The following is a 15350-nucleotide window of genomic DNA, read 5'->3' on the forward strand; positions in this document are numbered from 1 at the left end:
ACTTCTGATTGGCTGTAGCATACAAATATAATTTTTAATTATCCTATGGGTAGCCCGTAGTGCTACGGGTGACTTTTATTATCTCCTTCATATGGATTACTCGCACAATGTAATAGGTGACTTTTATTATCTCCTTCATATGGATTACTCGCACAATGTAATAGGTGGCTGAATTGAATATAATATTTGCCTATGGACTACTTTTCTGTACATTGTTCGCCCAAGCTAGCGAATTAGCATAGTATTTATTGAAAAGCTCTATTTACCCCTTATAATGCTTTAGTCTAAGAAGACTTGTTCTCACATATAAATGAAATGTTCTATCTAGAGAAATAAAATATTGTAGAAAATTGCGTTGATATAGTTAAATCATTTCACCTAGGTTTTCTTTCATGGGAACAACGAGAAATGAATGGATATTCACCATTGTATTTCAATCCAATAGCTAGCGAAGTCTCATATTTTAGGGGCATCATTTATCTGTAGTTTACAATTAAACATACTATTAACATCACTGCGCTAAACAACTGGTAAAGAGCCCTAGGAACCTAATAAAAATGCTACAAAGAACAAATTTTCTTTTGAACAATGTCAGCATGAGCAAGAGCTACAAAGAATCGATGAGACATGGTGAGCAAACAGACTCAAGTGAATATTAAGTCTCCATTCTACAAGTCTTCTTGCAGGAGTTTGTTCAACAGAGTGGTCAGGAGGGCGTCCCTTTTATCAGCTCGTGCTTCCTCTCTCATCCGTCTTTGTTCCTCCCGTTGTATCCACGAGTGTTCCAGCATCAATCTCTCGTGCTCCAGCTTCTGCATCGACTGCCGCCATTCTTGTTCAAAAACAACCCGCTCATTGGCACGCTTCTCCATCATCTCCTGCCACTGGATGTCGATGCGCTGTTGCTGTGCCAGGAAATCCTGCAGCAGTTCATGGATGTTTGACACGCCTGTTCTAGACTTCTCTAGCATTCGTTGGGATTGTTGTTTCTTGTCATCAGCTTTCCTCTTTCTGCTGTGAATGGGTTTCTCATCTTCGCTTTCTTCACCACCATCGTCATCGTCACCAGACTCCCCAGATGACCGATCACCACTAGGTCGCTTCAGTTTCCTTTTAACAGAAGCTCCAGATTCAGACTCAAGGAGCTGGCGTTGCATATTTCTAGCACGTTCTGTGAAGACGGCATGCAGCTCTTCAAAGAAGGGACACTGTCTGCCATTTTCTGGATCAGAAGTTTCTTTCCCCTGATGAAATGATGTGAAAGTTATGAGCTTGTGCTGAATAAACTAAACAACAAAGGTACTAACTAACCTTGTTTAAGTATCAAAGCAAACTCATAGCAAAGGTGCACAAGTAAGGTGGACTGACCACACAACAAAGATAGACAGTCCAAACAATAAACAATGATCACTGCCTTACAACTTGGAAGTGTATCTTAAGCATAGAGAAAAACGTCTAACGGAAAGTTTGAAACTGGGCCCACCGCCCAACAAACCCAACAACAGAGTCAATCTCAACCTAACATGGAACTTACAATTTTTCACCCCTGGTGGAAAAAAATAGAATTGGTTTACTTCCTACGGCACAATCACAAAACACAAAATCCTTCATAACTATTGCAGCCAAGAGATCAGTAACACATATTACTATTGTGGGCCACCAATTTGTGGCTAGCAGGAGCATCACCAGCAGTACACGTTTTGTGCTTTTACCCCTTAAAATACTTCATTAACACACCCATGTTCTCACATACCGAGCTGCTTGTATCCTAATTTTACACCCTTCCTTCGGCACTATAATTCACTCTTAACTAATTTTGCTGGTCAAGCAGAGCAAATGTCACATCCTGAGCTAGTCAAAGAGCAACTTCTGAGACAAACCACCCAATGTGAAGGTAAAGAAAATGTTAGCATACATTTTTTTTAATAAATCTGCTTAGTGCTCACAATGATTCCATGCCCTCAAAAAAGAGAAGTGAAAGATTGAAACTTTGATTGGATCTCCAATTCTGGATGATTTGCCACTCAATTTCCCTAAAATCCTTGACATTTCACCATGACTTTCCAAGTTTCCATGCATCATTGTCAACAAAGATGATGGCAGTTTATTCTCCTTTCTATCACAAGTAACAATCCCATTGTTCCAGACACCTATTTAGTTATCTTAGATTAACAAGAATTATTCTGCCATGTTTTTGCTTTGGAAGGAAATGAAATGTAATACACATTTTTTCTTGCTAAAATGAAACAAAAATATAGTTACAAAAGCAAGCCTCACTTCTATGTAACTTCTGTGAAAAAAACTTGCAGACAGAAAGAACAGTTAGACTGAGATTTTCTTTTTTAAAAAAAAACTGTACTGCATATTAATATCAGAGGATTTCTTTTACATTATGCCTACATGTAGTTCTTTGTATTACTAGACCTCCAACTACTTTAAAGTGCACACTTGAAGGCATTACTTTCCATATCATGTGTAGCGAAGTACAGTACAATATGAATCACTTGTCATAGGTGCAATAATCCATGACTTATAAAATATACCCTGCGGGCAAAGATTATCCAACTTAGAATCATGAATAGATGAACAATTGCTACGCACTAACAAAAGAAGACAGCAGAATGTCACGAAATAATTATCTCTACTTTTTTCATAATGAAGGAAGGATATTGGACACTGAAAGAGAACGAGTACATGAATAACATTACTATGAACTTCAATTCTTTCGACACAAAAGATTTCTCAGGGTACTTAATTGATGCAAACACTAGTACAAATAATGCAGCAAAGGGGAACGTATGAAAACACTTCAAACAACCCCAGATGAAGCTATCGAGGTAGAGGGCCAATTTACGGACGATGAGCCTGATGGTAACGCACTAGTCATCAATGCACATCAATCAACAAAAGAACGGTACATAGAGAATCGTTGGCAGTGGTCCAGCACAGAATGGTCAATCTAGCGGCACGGAGACTAGTCTTGAAAGTTCGCTGAAGAAGCCTGAATGCCTGGTGAAGGATTGTCGATTGGGTTACCTTGTAGCGGTTGACGAGGTTCTTCCATTTGCACTTGCACTGGTCGGCGGTCCGGCGGTACCCGCGCTCCCGGAGCCGCGCGGCGACGGCCTCCCACATCGTCTTGGCGCTGCGGCGCGCGGCGTCGGCCTCCCGCTCCACCTCCCCGCGCGCCGCGATGAGCTCCCGCGTCTCCTGCGCGCCCCACTGCGGCACCCTCTCGTCCCTCCCTCCTGCTCCCGCTCCTCCTCCGCCGGCCTCCATCATCTCGCGGCCCCTCCCGCCACCGCCACCGAGGCGCGACGCGCCCGACGGCAGCAATCCCTAACGACAGGCCGTAACCCGCGGCGTGGCGCGGCGCAGCGGCGGCGTGGGGCTGCTGGCTGCAGAGTCTGCCCTTCCCTCGCTTTCTTGCCTCGATTTGCTTGCTCGCCTCGCTTTTCTTCTTGCTTCTCGCCGCTGCCTGCCTCTGCCTGCCATTACTTTTCTGCTCATTCACACGGCTCGGTCTCAGAGAGCAGAGCAGGGGCCCTGCCATGTTCACACTAGCTGTCTCTCTGCATCTCATTTCCATTTCTTTACTCTATTTTTTTTCTAGAACTATAGAAAAGAAAAGGGTTTACCAGTGGGCTTCAAGCTGGACTGGACCGGGCCCGATGCCGCCCACCCACTTCTTTGACCAAGGGCATATATAAGATACTGTATATCCTTTTCTAAAACCTCTACAGCTAAAAAAAAACCAAAACCGAGATCGAAACACGTCGGGTCCGACGCTCGCTTTCGGACCGCGGTAAAATGATAGCCCTCCGTGCCCGGCAGAAACGGCGACGGAGGTCTATGCGCCCTTTCGATCGAAGAACTCCCCCCCACCCCCGAAACGTCCCTCCGCGTATAGAAATATTAACCTGTTCGGTACAGATTATTTTAACTGTGTTGCAGCCAGAAAACAATCATTGTTGCTAGATAGATAGGTAGTTAAGCTTGCAACCGTTCGGCTCCGATGCAATGGCAGCCATCACAGCCATAACCACCCTACGATCCATTCGTGCCTCTCGCCTCTCCCCTTCCCCGCTGCCGCTGATGGGTCATAAGCTGTGGCTCATGGTGCATAGACTCGGGGTTGTATCTTTTAGGTCCTGTTTGGGAAGGGGGTGTTAAAGTTTAACACCCCACTTTTAACATTTTTTAATATTTTTCTATCCAAACACTTATATTAAAAGTAGGGTGTTAAAGGGCCTGTTTGGATACCTTGTGTTAAAATTTAACAAGTGTTAAAGTTTTAACACTCTCAAATAGAGTGCTAAAGTTTAACACATTTGGGTGTTTGGATGATGTGTTAAACTTTAACACCTTTGGTGGGAAATGACTCCATTGCCCCCTCATTTATGGCCGGTGGAGAGAGAGGGAGGAGAGAGAAGGGGTAACCTGAAAAAAAAAGTGGAGAGGGGGACCACTTTTAACACCTTTAGCAAGTTTTAACACCCCCTCCATGTGTTTATAAAAAATGGGGTGTTAAACTTTAACACCCACTTTTAACACAAGTGTTTGGATAGGAAAGTGTTTAAAAAGTGTTAAAAGTGGGGCCTTCCCAAACAGGGCCAAAGTTTAACACCATATTTTTCATAAACACATGGAGGGGTGTTAAAACTTGCTAAAGGTGTTAAAAGTGGTCCCCCTCTCCACTTTTTCCCAGGTTACCCCTTCTCTCTCCTCCCTCTCTCTCTCCGGCCATAAATGAGAGGGCAATGGAGTCATTTCGCACCAAAGATGTTAAAGTTTAATACATCATCCAAACACCCCAATGTGTTAAACTTTAGCACTCTATTTGAGAGCGTTAAAACTTTAACACTTATTAAATTTTAACACAAGGTATCCAAACAGACCCTTACATATGAATCTAGACTTTGGACTCCTGCTGCTCTAGTTTTTGCCACTCGCTGAGAGTAGTAAAGCTGATCCACGACAACTATTTATGCATTTCATGTAGCTTCTGTCCTGTTTTAGTAGTGCTGCTTGCAGTATGTTCTATATCAAGTTGGAACGTACAACCCAGAAAATTTCAGATTTTCAATCACCGTACTATCAAGGCACTCGCAAGACGTTACAAACGTAATCACTAATTTTCAAACTGGAGTAAATATTACACTGTAGTTTTAAATATTCGTATTTGTTTTCACATTACTATTGTCTTATTGAATGCTTCATGTCTTGCAATATAAATATGTACATTACTATTGTCTTATTGAATGCTTCATGTCTTGCAATATAAATATGTAGTTACCCTTTTCATTGAATGCTTATAAATATGTAGTTACCCTTTTCATTGAATGCTTCATGTCTTGCAATATAAATATGTAGTTACTCATAGCAACGTATAGGCACGATCCTAGTTCAGATATCAAAACTGTAACTGAGTGCTAATGCAACTCTGAAGAAACAACAATGCACAAAGCATGATGACCCAGAACAACAGCAGCTGTTGCAAATTTGCACGCCAGCAAGGGCTGAATGAAATCTTTATTCATTGGAAAAGAAGGAACTGAAGTCTTATTCAGGACAAGATGGGATGGACATTATAATCTTTTTTCTTACATCTACTAGGACTAACTTGCGACTGTACCAACCCTGCCGGATGTACAAGCTGATCACGCGGTGGATTCTGTAGAGGCACATGGCGCTTTCTGCAGGTTGGGGAAGTTGGGGCTCCATTTCAGCGTTTCACCGTGGCCATGGCAATGTTTGTAGCCTTCAACTGACCAGTGTTTCTCACGGTTTCACCTCAAAATGCCAAGACTGAACCACCGTTCTTTAGACCAAAGGGGTAACTGAACCACCGTTCTTGACAGTGACCCGATGAATTATTGCAGGAGAGCTTCCTACCCGGGAACAGTTAGCTGCTTCAAGTGCAAGGTAAATGAAGTTGCCGACGGCTTATCACTTCCCGAAAAACAATTCCTTCAAAGAAGTCAAGGGCGAGCTGTTGCCATAAGCAATGGTATCTCTCCAGAAAGTGAATCCTGGCAAAGCAACAAAAAAGCGACATGTATGGTCAGAAAGACAATCCGGCAGACTGACAGCCAAGAAACAATTCAGTTCTGTACTGATCTGAAATGCTGCTCTCTTCACAGAAACTCTGAAATGTCTGTGCTCCTCATGAAAATACCAAAAGTTTGAAATGCCTCTTATAAAGACATTTATATTGGGAAAGAAACAAAGTAGATATCGGAAAGAGACAACACCTAGCCATAGAAGGAGCCCAGATGTTGTTGCAAAGAAAAATTCTCTGCTGATGCTACCAAAGCTGGAATCAGACAATTCAAAGGGTTAACCGTCACGTATGAGCTACACAGGATAAAACTATGGAAGCAAGTGCTACCACAGCTGTGAGATACACATACCAGTACATGCAGGCCAAGTTACCCCAACCTTGTAGGACAGATGCCCAAGCAGAACCAGTGAACCTAGATTGATGAAAATAATTATCATTAAGGGCTGATACAGGAATTGTAATACAGTACACAAAAATGCATTGGTTTGACTGTGTCAGAAAATATGAATAGATACACTTATTATCATGCGATAAAAAAATTGAAAGTTCTATGAAAAATAAGATATTGGACCGGCCTTGGTTTCATGAAATAAATGGGCATTTTATTTTGAATGCCATGCCATTTCATGATTAATATAAGGAAGATGATTTAGAAGGATGCTTTCTGTAAAAGTTATGCATGGAAATACTAAGGGCAGTGATCTTGCCCTATGACCTCATCTCAACTCCAACAGGCATTTCATATATGAGTTACATACTCGTATAGCTAACTTCATAACTCTATGGCTGCCTAAGTAGCAACAAAAGATAAATTTAAAACTATTTACTAGTGCTTGGTCCACTGAGACCCTAGGTTCAGTACTTCACTGTAAAGCAGGTCTACCATTCAACATTTGATTAACCATAGGATGCAAGTCTTTTCACTGTATAACAACTCCTAAAAGTTAGGAAGATATTGATGTTTCTGTTTGCAAATAAGGAAAGAACATTGTATGCGTTAATCTTTCATATGAGAAAACGGTTTCCTTTCTAATTTCTCAAAGAGTTGGTCTTCAATGACAAAAAAGAACCAGATGAGATGGAATAAAAATACAATACCACATCAGATCACGGATGAATACAGCACGAGGAATCATAAGTCCATTTCCAAGCATTGCAAGCAACATGCTGAAAGCTGACAACCCTTTGATGTTACTTGGGTTGAGGTAATTTGTCCACTGCAGAACCCACCAAACAAGTTGCATGTTAGTGTATCAGCATTATGTGATCATCATATGTTTCCCAGCGATACAAGTGTGAAAATTTGGATACCATCTGTGCCACTGGCATCCACATGAATAGAAGTGTGGCTGTCCAACCAGACAATGACCCAACAAACTTAACCCCTGCATCAGAAAGCTTGCCCATCCTTGCCTGAAACCAAAAGGGAAAAAATAATCAAGAGCTAACATAAACCAGGAGTGATGACATCAAAAGAGGGAATCATGCGATATGAATACAACCTACTTGTAGTCCTAGATTGTTCAGTTAGTTAGAACGCCACAAAATAGAAATGTATGAGAATATAAGGAAAAGATAAAGTAGAGTAGACACATCTTTTGTTCTATATCCACAATATTTTTTAGCAGTGCATGTCTTAATGTCCAAGTTTCCCTATGAAGCAACTAGAGCTGCTTGTGATGTGGGGAAATGGGAAAATCAAACAAACAGCCTGAAGTAGAAAATAAAGAAACATGCTACATAAAACTAAATCCAGCTGAATAACCGGTAAGTGGACTACTGTCCATGTCTTATTATGTTGTTTTCCTTTCACTCTTCAGTTGTTTTCTATTCCTTTTTCAGTTCTTGTTTCAGAGCTCTGACTAATGGCCAGAGTTTCTTACTTGCACATAAATTCTCTTCTCTATGATGAAAAGGTAGACATCTGCCACTGTCCCTCAAAATGTAAATGAATCCAACTGAACATGGACATTGAACTACCAAAACACTTCAAATAAGAATAGCATCCTATTATGGAAGTGAACTTCATTATTTTTTGCACAGCTGCTTGGAAGTTGGAACAAAGTGTCTCTTAAATACACAGGTCACTTTAGAACCTGAAATCAAGCATGGTCAACTAATTGGGTTTGCTCCGGTCGCCTCTTGCTCATGTAGTAGAAATTAGATCTACATTCTTTTTTCTAGTTTCCCAGTTTTAGTTAAGGCATCCAGGTGGTATGAAAATTAATAAAAAAAATAATTTTGTGAAAGACACTAACTCAATGCAAGAGAATAGAATTGGACATACCATCGCAACAGCTGCAACAGCCAAAGAACCAGATATTATGCCAGGCAGGACACTATTGGGGATGAAGGGAACAAATGTTGACCACATGACCTGCGATTTGAATTCACCAATCAGAGAAGGCCAGAAGCACAATTGACATCAACGGTTCGACACTGTACTGTGCGGCACAGCAGAACTAGCAGAGTCTGTAAGAAGTAAGATGGCACAGCAAGAAACTCATTGTCACCTGAGGGAGCACAGCAAGGCCACCAACTGTGATGAAATCCTCCCACAGCAACCAGAGGGTTCCAGGGAGCCACCCAAAGTAATTGAGGAAGTTCAGGACGAGCCCTGCGGCCACAACGACTGAAGTGGCCACGAACTGCGGCACCGGCATGGACTCCGCCATGGCGAGCTGCACGAGGACCGCGTAGGTGGAGATAACGCCCAGAGTCTGCACGATAACAGCCTCCGTCTCCTTCTTCTTGGCGAAATAGGAGAGCAGGGAGAGATTCCCGAGCAGCCCGGTGAGCATTCCCTGAAGCGCACGACCAAATCGATCAAAACGAGCGTCACAGATGCAGGGGAGGCGAAATCGGAGGCACGGATTGGGGGGCGTACGAGCCACGGGACTGCGAAGAGGGCGGTCTTGTTGCCGGCGAGGAGGTTGCGGGCGTTGAGGACGATCTGCGGGAGCTGAAGCAGAAGGAAGGGGACGTTGGCCGCGCCGGCGAACTTAGCCGTGACGGAGTCCCACTCCTGGTACTTCTTCGGGTCCTGCGCGGCGACCCAATCCAACCATTCCGAGGCAATCGATCGATCAGTCACGCGACATTCGGCGCCAATGCCGGGGAGAGACGGGAGGAGCGTACCTTGAGGATGGGCTTGGAGGTGGCGGCCGCGGCGACCGCGGGTGGCCCATGCCGGCGCCGGTGGTGGAGGAGGAGCGCGGGCTGGTGGTACGGCACCGCGAGGGGTTTAAGGGGCAGCGCGGCGCGGGACGACGGCGAGAGAGCGAGGGAGGAGCCCACCGCCGCGGCGGAGGCGCGGGCCCGGGGGAGAGGCGCCGGGCGGAGCGGGAGGCGCAGGGTGGGCGGGGACGGCGACGGCATGGCCGGTGGCGGAGCGCAGTTGGGGGGGATGACGAGTGGGGTGGATCGGTGGGGGCGGGCGGGCGGGCGGCGAGACGCTTCACGAGCGAGCGAGTGAAGTAGCGGCGAGGTGGTGGTGGATGTGAGGACGGGAGGGGCGCGGGGGCCGCGCCCCCTGCGTGCGGTCGGGGGGCACGCGCGTGGCCTCGCGCTCGGGATCCGATGGACCCGGGACACGCACCCGCCCGCCGCGGTGCCGTCACCGTGCCGTTAACTGCTCCCCGTTGTCCTTTTCAAGTGCTCCCACGCCTTCCGCGCCTCGGTTCGTGGAATCGGTCGTGGGCCGAGCCGGGTTTCTCGTTTTTGCGCCCGTGAGGCCCACGTTGTCTGTCTGGCTGCCTGGGTGGGATGAATGGGATGATGCAGCCTGTGGGCAGCCAACAGTTCAGTCCAACTGTGACCAAATGGGCCTTCTTGGGCCCCTTGGTTTGCTTACATGGAGGAGGAGGATCCAGGGGCCTGCAGCCCCACATGGGAGTAGACGACATATCGCACTTGGCACAATGCGAGACAGGGATTTTTTTATTTTTTTATTTTTTATTTTAGTATTTTGCAAAAATATATGGCTAAACAAAAAATTGCAAATCTATATCTATACCGCGCCGTTCGAAATGGCGGAAGCATACTACCGCTAGTTGGACTAGGGATACTTCCCTACTTTAGGCAGTATGAACTCGGATGGAGATAAATTTATATAAAAATTGTAGATCTTGATGAGGTCTGCAGTTTTTAGTTCAAACTTTCTTATTTGGTATCATCTTGGTGCTCAAATAATCGACACAATTTTAGATATGAAACTTGTGTCGATTATTGGAGCATAAAGATGGCACCAAATGAAAATAGTTTGAACTATAAAGTTGTAAATCCCTTCGAGAGCTACAATTTGTATTAAAACTTATCTCTATCCGAGTTCATATGAATTAGTTATGATTTTTTGAATATGTGATCTAAAATTTGAATTTTAGATCTGAAACTTATATCAATTATTTGAGCATCAAGATGATGCCAAATGAAAAAAGTTTGAACTACAAAGTTGTAAATCTTATCGGGATCTACAATTTTTATATAAAGTTTATCTCCATCTGAGTTTATATGAATTAGTTATGATTTTTTGAAAGTGTACTGCCCAGAGGAGAAAAGTTACTGTCGGTTCAACTGGTGGTAGTTTGCTTCCGCCGTTTGAAGATTTGCAATTTTTTTGTTTGGTCATATATTTTTGCAAAATACTTAAAATAAAAAATAAAAAAAACTCGCGAGTCTGCGACTTTGCTCAAACGCGTCCCAGTCTCCTCTTCATGTCATGTCATCATAGATCATCATTGTGTGATTGCCTGTACCCTTTTCGCCTCTTTGTTCTCGAAACCATGGAGAGCATCTTAATTGGACCGTGTCGTCTCTCTCAATTGATCGAATTGTCTCATGTCAAACCGGAGATCATGGGGATTCTGGTGGGCAGAAACCATTTTCTGAAGATCAGGTGGGCAGAAATGAGAAACCTCAGCCTCAGGCAAGCAGCGCAAGCGCATGTTGGTCGGTGGAGAGGACAGAGCGTTTGGTCTTTGGCTTTGGATTCTACCTCGCCACAAGACACAAAGCTAGCAGCTGTCTCTTCACGTGAGCAACGCCTCCCTTCTTTCTCTACACTGACTTCACTCCAACCCCGGCCCTACTCTACTTGGATGCGGTACTCTCGCATGATCGCACCCGATGATGCAGAGCACGGTGCGAGGAGGTGCTGATTGCTAGTTTGCTACTGTATGCTGCAGTGGCTCACTCACTGACGGTCATGTTTCTGCATCGCTCGAGTGCATGACGAACGAAACCTGTAGCTGTGCAATGTGCATTGCTCAAGTGCACGAAGCACGATCCTGCAGTGATTTGGTCCTGACGCCCAAAGAATCTATGCACCATGCGAACCTGCACAGGTTGGTGTGGTAGATCGATAGCTGGGAGGCATTAAAGCTGGAGGATGACGACGACGCCTCCCTGCAATCTTGCATGTTTCTACTGCTGCAGCGCTGCTTTAACAGCCATCCACATATACCTTGCTTGACGCCAGGCCACCGGCATTGTCGGCACCCTCCTCGGCTCCCTGGTTCCTCCCTCCCTCCCTCCCTCATCCTCACACTGGCCGTTGCTATTTATGCCACTCCCCCAGAGGCGGTGAAAGCAACGAGCGCCAGCCAGCGTCTCTCCCTGAGGCCGCGCGCAGCCAGTGCTTGCGCTCTCTGCTTCTCTCTCGCACCACTCCTTCCCCCCCTGTTCTGCTCTTCCCTTTGCGCGCCCAGGGAGGAAAGATCTTGCTCTCGTCTCGCGGAATGGCGGTGTCCCGGGCACGGCTGGCCCGTGCGGCGGCGGCGGCGGTGCTGGGCTTCGTCGTGGCGGCGGTGTTAGCTGAAGCCGGGCCGGCGGACGTGGAGATGGTGTTCCTGAAGAACGCGGTGGCCAAGGGAGCAGGTGCGTGCTCTCTGCCTCTACACTCTGCATTTGCAGTTTCTGACCTGCCTTGCCGTCTTGTCCACGGACCATGGCTGACGCTGGGGTTTGTCGTGCAGTGTGCTTGGATGGGAGCCCCCCAGTCTACCACTTCTCTCCCGGCTCTGGTTCTGGCGCCAACAACTGGGTGGTTCACATGGAGGTACGTACGCGATTAAGCTCATGTTCTTCGAATCTGCGTATTTCTGTCGATCCAACGTTTTAGGGAGGAACGAATGGACTCAATTTTGTTCATCTCTTTGGAACGGAAAGGGAGGAGGGTGGTGCAGGAATCCTGATGAGTGTGCGGTCCGGAAGGGCAACTTCAGGGGCTCCTCGAAGTTCATGAGGCCACTCTCGTTTTCAGGGATATTAGGCGGCAGCCAAAAATCCAACCCCGGTATGTCATTCGCTGTTTGCCCCTTGAACCATTCCTCAAACTTCGATCGAGAAAAGAAATGCAGTGACATTTGCATTTGAAAAAAAGGATAATTGTAGGGATTTAAAAACAATCTGCTGGAAGTGTGCTATTAATGTAGCGCTAGAACTCTTGTTTGATATTTATATTAAGGGCGGGGTTTGGATACCAGGTGCTGAAATTTAGTACGTGTCACATTGGATGTTCGGATGCTAATTAGAAGGACTAAGCATGAGCTAATTATAAAACTAATTGCAGAACTCCTAGGTTAATTCGCGAGACGAATCTATTAAAGCTAACTAATCCATCATTAGCAAATGGTTACTGTAGCACCACATTATCAAATCATGGACTAATTAGGCTTAATAGATTCGTCTCGCGAATTAGACTCCATCTGTGCAATTAATTTTGTAATTAGCCTATGTTTAATACTCCTAATTAGTATCAAACATGTGCTAAACTTTAGCACGTGGGAGTCTAATTAAAATTCTGGCATTTCCTTACATGTGCATGGCGCTCTTGTTGCTAATGTTGTTGTGATATATGCTGTCGTACTCATATGATGCAGCAATATCTTGTGATGCGTGCAGATTTCTACAACTGGAATAGAGTGAAGATCAGATACTGTGATGGTTCATCATTTACTGGTGACGTTGAGGCCGTGGAAACTGTATGTCTTGGACTTTGTGGATTGTGCGATCAGTTCTGCGGGAAAAGTTGATATTAATACCGTGTTTTGAATTTAGGCGAAGAATCTCTACTACAGAGGTTTCAGAGTTTGGCGTGCCATCATCGATGATCTACTAACTGTGAGGGGGATGAACAAGGCGCAAAATGTATGTTCAATGCTGGATGCTAGCATTCAGTTTCATTAAAACAAAAATAATAATATGGTTATGGATGCCTGATAATCCGCTCTCCACGACAGTGGGATAGTATCCAGAATTGGCATAATAATGTTTTGTTATCGAATAGTTCATTCCAACTATTAGTAACATAAATTGAACGAACACAACTGTTGCCACTTATGATTTTCATCCTGATAAATGTTTCTTTACTTCCAGAACAATGCTTATTGCTCCTAAAAAATGAGCTATTGCATCATACATATTACAGGCCCTTCTTTCTGGATGTTCAGCTGGAGGTCTAGCAGCAATACTGCATTGTGACAGATTCCATGATCTGTTTCCAGCGACGACAAAGGTCAAGTGCTTTTCTGATGCTGGATATTTTGTCGATGGGTGAGTACTACTGCACTTTTGGTGCTGAATCGGCGAACTTTCAGTAGACAACTAGACATCATGCTAGTTACCATGTCTAATTTTCTCTTGGTTGTCTTATAACTTATTATTCACACCTACAGAATCAGTCCAACATATTAATATCTTGACAGATTAAATTTTTCAGTAGAATGAGAACTTTTTTTTTTGTAATTGCAGGAAGGATATCTCTGGCAATTATTATGCCAGATCAATTTATAAGAATGTCGTGAATCTACATGTACGTTTCTTTCTGACTACAGAGTAAATCTAATGGCTTCCAACTACTGATTTTCATAATTAAGTACTATTGTCCAAAGAGAATTAGTAGAAGGTGAAAGAAAACTTTCTCCATCAGTTCTGCAGAGTGAGCAAGTGAAAACTTTCTTTCATGCAAGTTTGAAGCCTAATAATTTTTCGAATATCTTTCAGGGATCAACCAAAAATTTACCAGCTTCATGTACCTCAAAGCAATCACCTGAGCTGGTCAGTTTTGTTCAGTTACATCGTCTGGACAAAGCATACCTCTGTCGCATTCAAACTAACTTTCAAAACAAATGCAGTGTATGTTCCCACAGTATGTAGTTCCAACATTGCGCACACCACTGTTCATACTTAATGCAGCATATGATTCATGGCAGGTATTTTCCATATCTTCCGCATTGCGGACTGTTTAAGACAAATTCTGTCAACTAATCTTAGCTTAGTGAACAAATTAACTAGTTTGCGCTTGCATTTCCTACAGATCAAGAACGTCCTAGCACCTAGTCCAGCTGATCCTAAGAAGACCTGGGCCCAATGCAAACTTGATATTAAGAACTGCTCCCCCAGCCAACTCGTAACCTTGCAAAGTAAGCATTTCATTTTTTTTCAATTCGGGCTCGCTGTTTCAGCTTCTTGGATTAATTTTCACGAACCACTTACTGTGGTCAATTTACTAACTTTGCGTATATGGTTCGCTTGATTCTTTGGCACAGATTTTAGGACAGACTTTCTGGCAGCGCTTCCTAAACCTGCAGGGCAGTCTCCATCTCTAGGCATGTTCATCGACTCATGCAATGCTCACTGCCAATCTGGGGCCCAGGATACATGGTTGGCCGATGGTTCTCCCTTGGTTAATAAGACGGTAGGTCTTAACCCTGCGTCAGTTACGCGTTATACCGAACAATTTCTATTGTTTTTTCAGATTTCAGACATAAGTAGTAGAAGTAGTCGATAAATCCAGAAAAAAAAAACTAAACCAGTTCAGAAGTACCTTACTTGTGATGTGTTTCTGCCTTTCCGCAGCAAATTGGCAAAGCGGTGGGAGACTGGTACTACGATAGGGAGGTCTCCCGGACGATTGATTGCCCGTATCCCTGCAACCCAACTTGCAAGAACCGTGAGGATGACTGATGAATGAACTGTTAAGTAGCTAAGTTAATACAGATGTGTCCTTTTTCGGGGAAAAAAAATACTGCTCTGTCATGCCAATGAAACAATAAGGGAATAAGGGATCACACCACGCCCATAGTAATAGGTGGAATACTAGGTGATTTCTCTATAGCCGATTTCTTACCCAGTGCATTATGTGATTTTGTGGATGATGAATGTAAACACGGCCAAAAAGGCTTCATGGATGGCTGTTTGCCTCTTCTGAGGATAAATAAAGAGAGAGAAAAAAAGGTCTTGTAACATATATATTGGCGTGGCAAATGTTGATCGTGATACTCGCCAC

General features: G+C 44.3%; 3 protein-coding genes across 3 annotated transcripts; 1 reads left to right on the top strand and 2 right to left on the bottom strand.

Annotated features, from left to right (window-relative positions):
* Positions 1-409: 409 nt before the first annotated feature.
* On the bottom strand, positions 410-3532 carry LOC117862977 (trihelix transcription factor GT-3b). Its single transcript, XM_034746539.1, has 2 exons — positions 3037-3532; positions 410-1244 (listed from the first exon to the last, which is right to left on the bottom strand). Exons 1-2 carry the CDS (start codon positions 3280-3282, stop codon positions 669-671), a joined length of 822 nt encoding a protein of 273 aa, XP_034602430.1. The 5' UTR covers positions 3283-3532; the 3' UTR covers positions 410-668.
* A 1969-nt stretch (positions 3533-5501) lies between these two features.
* Positions 5502-9457, bottom strand: LOC117862973 (maltose excess protein 1-like, chloroplastic). Its single transcript, XM_034746535.2, has 9 exons — positions 9203-9457; positions 8952-9107; positions 8578-8868; positions 8352-8441; positions 7376-7477; positions 7163-7281; positions 6414-6476; positions 6255-6316; positions 5502-6032 (listed from the first exon to the last, which is right to left on the bottom strand). The coding sequence occupies exons 1-9, from the start codon at positions 9440-9442 to the stop codon at positions 5950-5952; spliced, it is 1206 nt and encodes a 401-aa protein (XP_034602426.1). The 5' UTR covers positions 9443-9457; the 3' UTR covers positions 5502-5949.
* Positions 9458-11566: 2109 nt separating this feature from the next.
* LOC117862974 (pectin acetylesterase 7) lies at positions 11567-15311 on the top strand. The gene is made up of 12 exons (XM_034746536.2): positions 11567-11938; positions 12037-12119; positions 12230-12356; positions 12965-13044; positions 13121-13210; positions 13491-13615; positions 13814-13874; positions 14066-14119; positions 14197-14274; positions 14379-14484; positions 14611-14759; positions 14921-15311. The coding sequence occupies exons 1-12, from the start codon at positions 11800-11802 to the stop codon at positions 15026-15028; spliced, it is 1200 nt and encodes a 399-aa protein (XP_034602427.1). The 5' UTR covers positions 11567-11799; the 3' UTR covers positions 15029-15311.
* The last annotated feature ends 39 nt before the right edge of the window (positions 15312-15350 follow it).

This window comes from Setaria viridis, chromosome 7 (assembly GCF_005286985.2).
Source record: "Setaria viridis chromosome 7, Setaria_viridis_v4.0, whole genome shotgun sequence".
Taxonomy (NCBI): Eukaryota; Viridiplantae; Streptophyta; class Magnoliopsida; order Poales; family Poaceae; genus Setaria; species Setaria viridis.

Bases quoted from the DNA above. Each gene is read 5' to 3' on its own strand.
- LOC117862977 (XM_034746539.1), bottom strand. From the start codon at position 3,282: ATGATGGAGGCCGGCGGAGGAGGAGCGGGAGCAGGAGGGAGGGACGAG. The intron at 1,245-3,036 runs GTAACCCAATCG...TCATTTCATCAG, and splicing joins ACCTCGTCAACCGCTACAAG to GGGAAAGAAACTTCTGATCC.
- LOC117862973 (XM_034746535.2), bottom strand. From the start codon at position 9,442: ATGCCGTCGCCGTCCCCGCCCACCCTGCGCCTCCCGCTCCGCCCGGCG. The intron at 7,282-7,375 runs GTATCCAAATTT...TGGGTTCTGCAG, and splicing joins GGATGCCAGTGGCACAGATG to TGGACAAATTACCTCAACCC. The intron at 6,477-7,162 runs GTATTGTATTTT...TCATCAATCTAG, and splicing joins TTCATCCGTGATCTGATGTG to GTTCACTGGTTCTGCTTGGG.
- LOC117862974 (XM_034746536.2), top strand. From the start codon at position 11,800: ATGGCGGTGTCCCGGGCACGGCTGGCCCGTGCGGCGGCGGCGGCGGTG. The intron at 12,120-12,229 runs GTACGTACGCGA...TGGAACGGAAAG, and splicing joins ACTGGGTGGTTCACATGGAG to GGAGGAGGGTGGTGCAGGAA. The intron at 13,211-13,490 runs GTATGTTCAATG...TACATATTACAG, and splicing joins GGATGAACAAGGCGCAAAAT to GCCCTTCTTTCTGGATGTTC.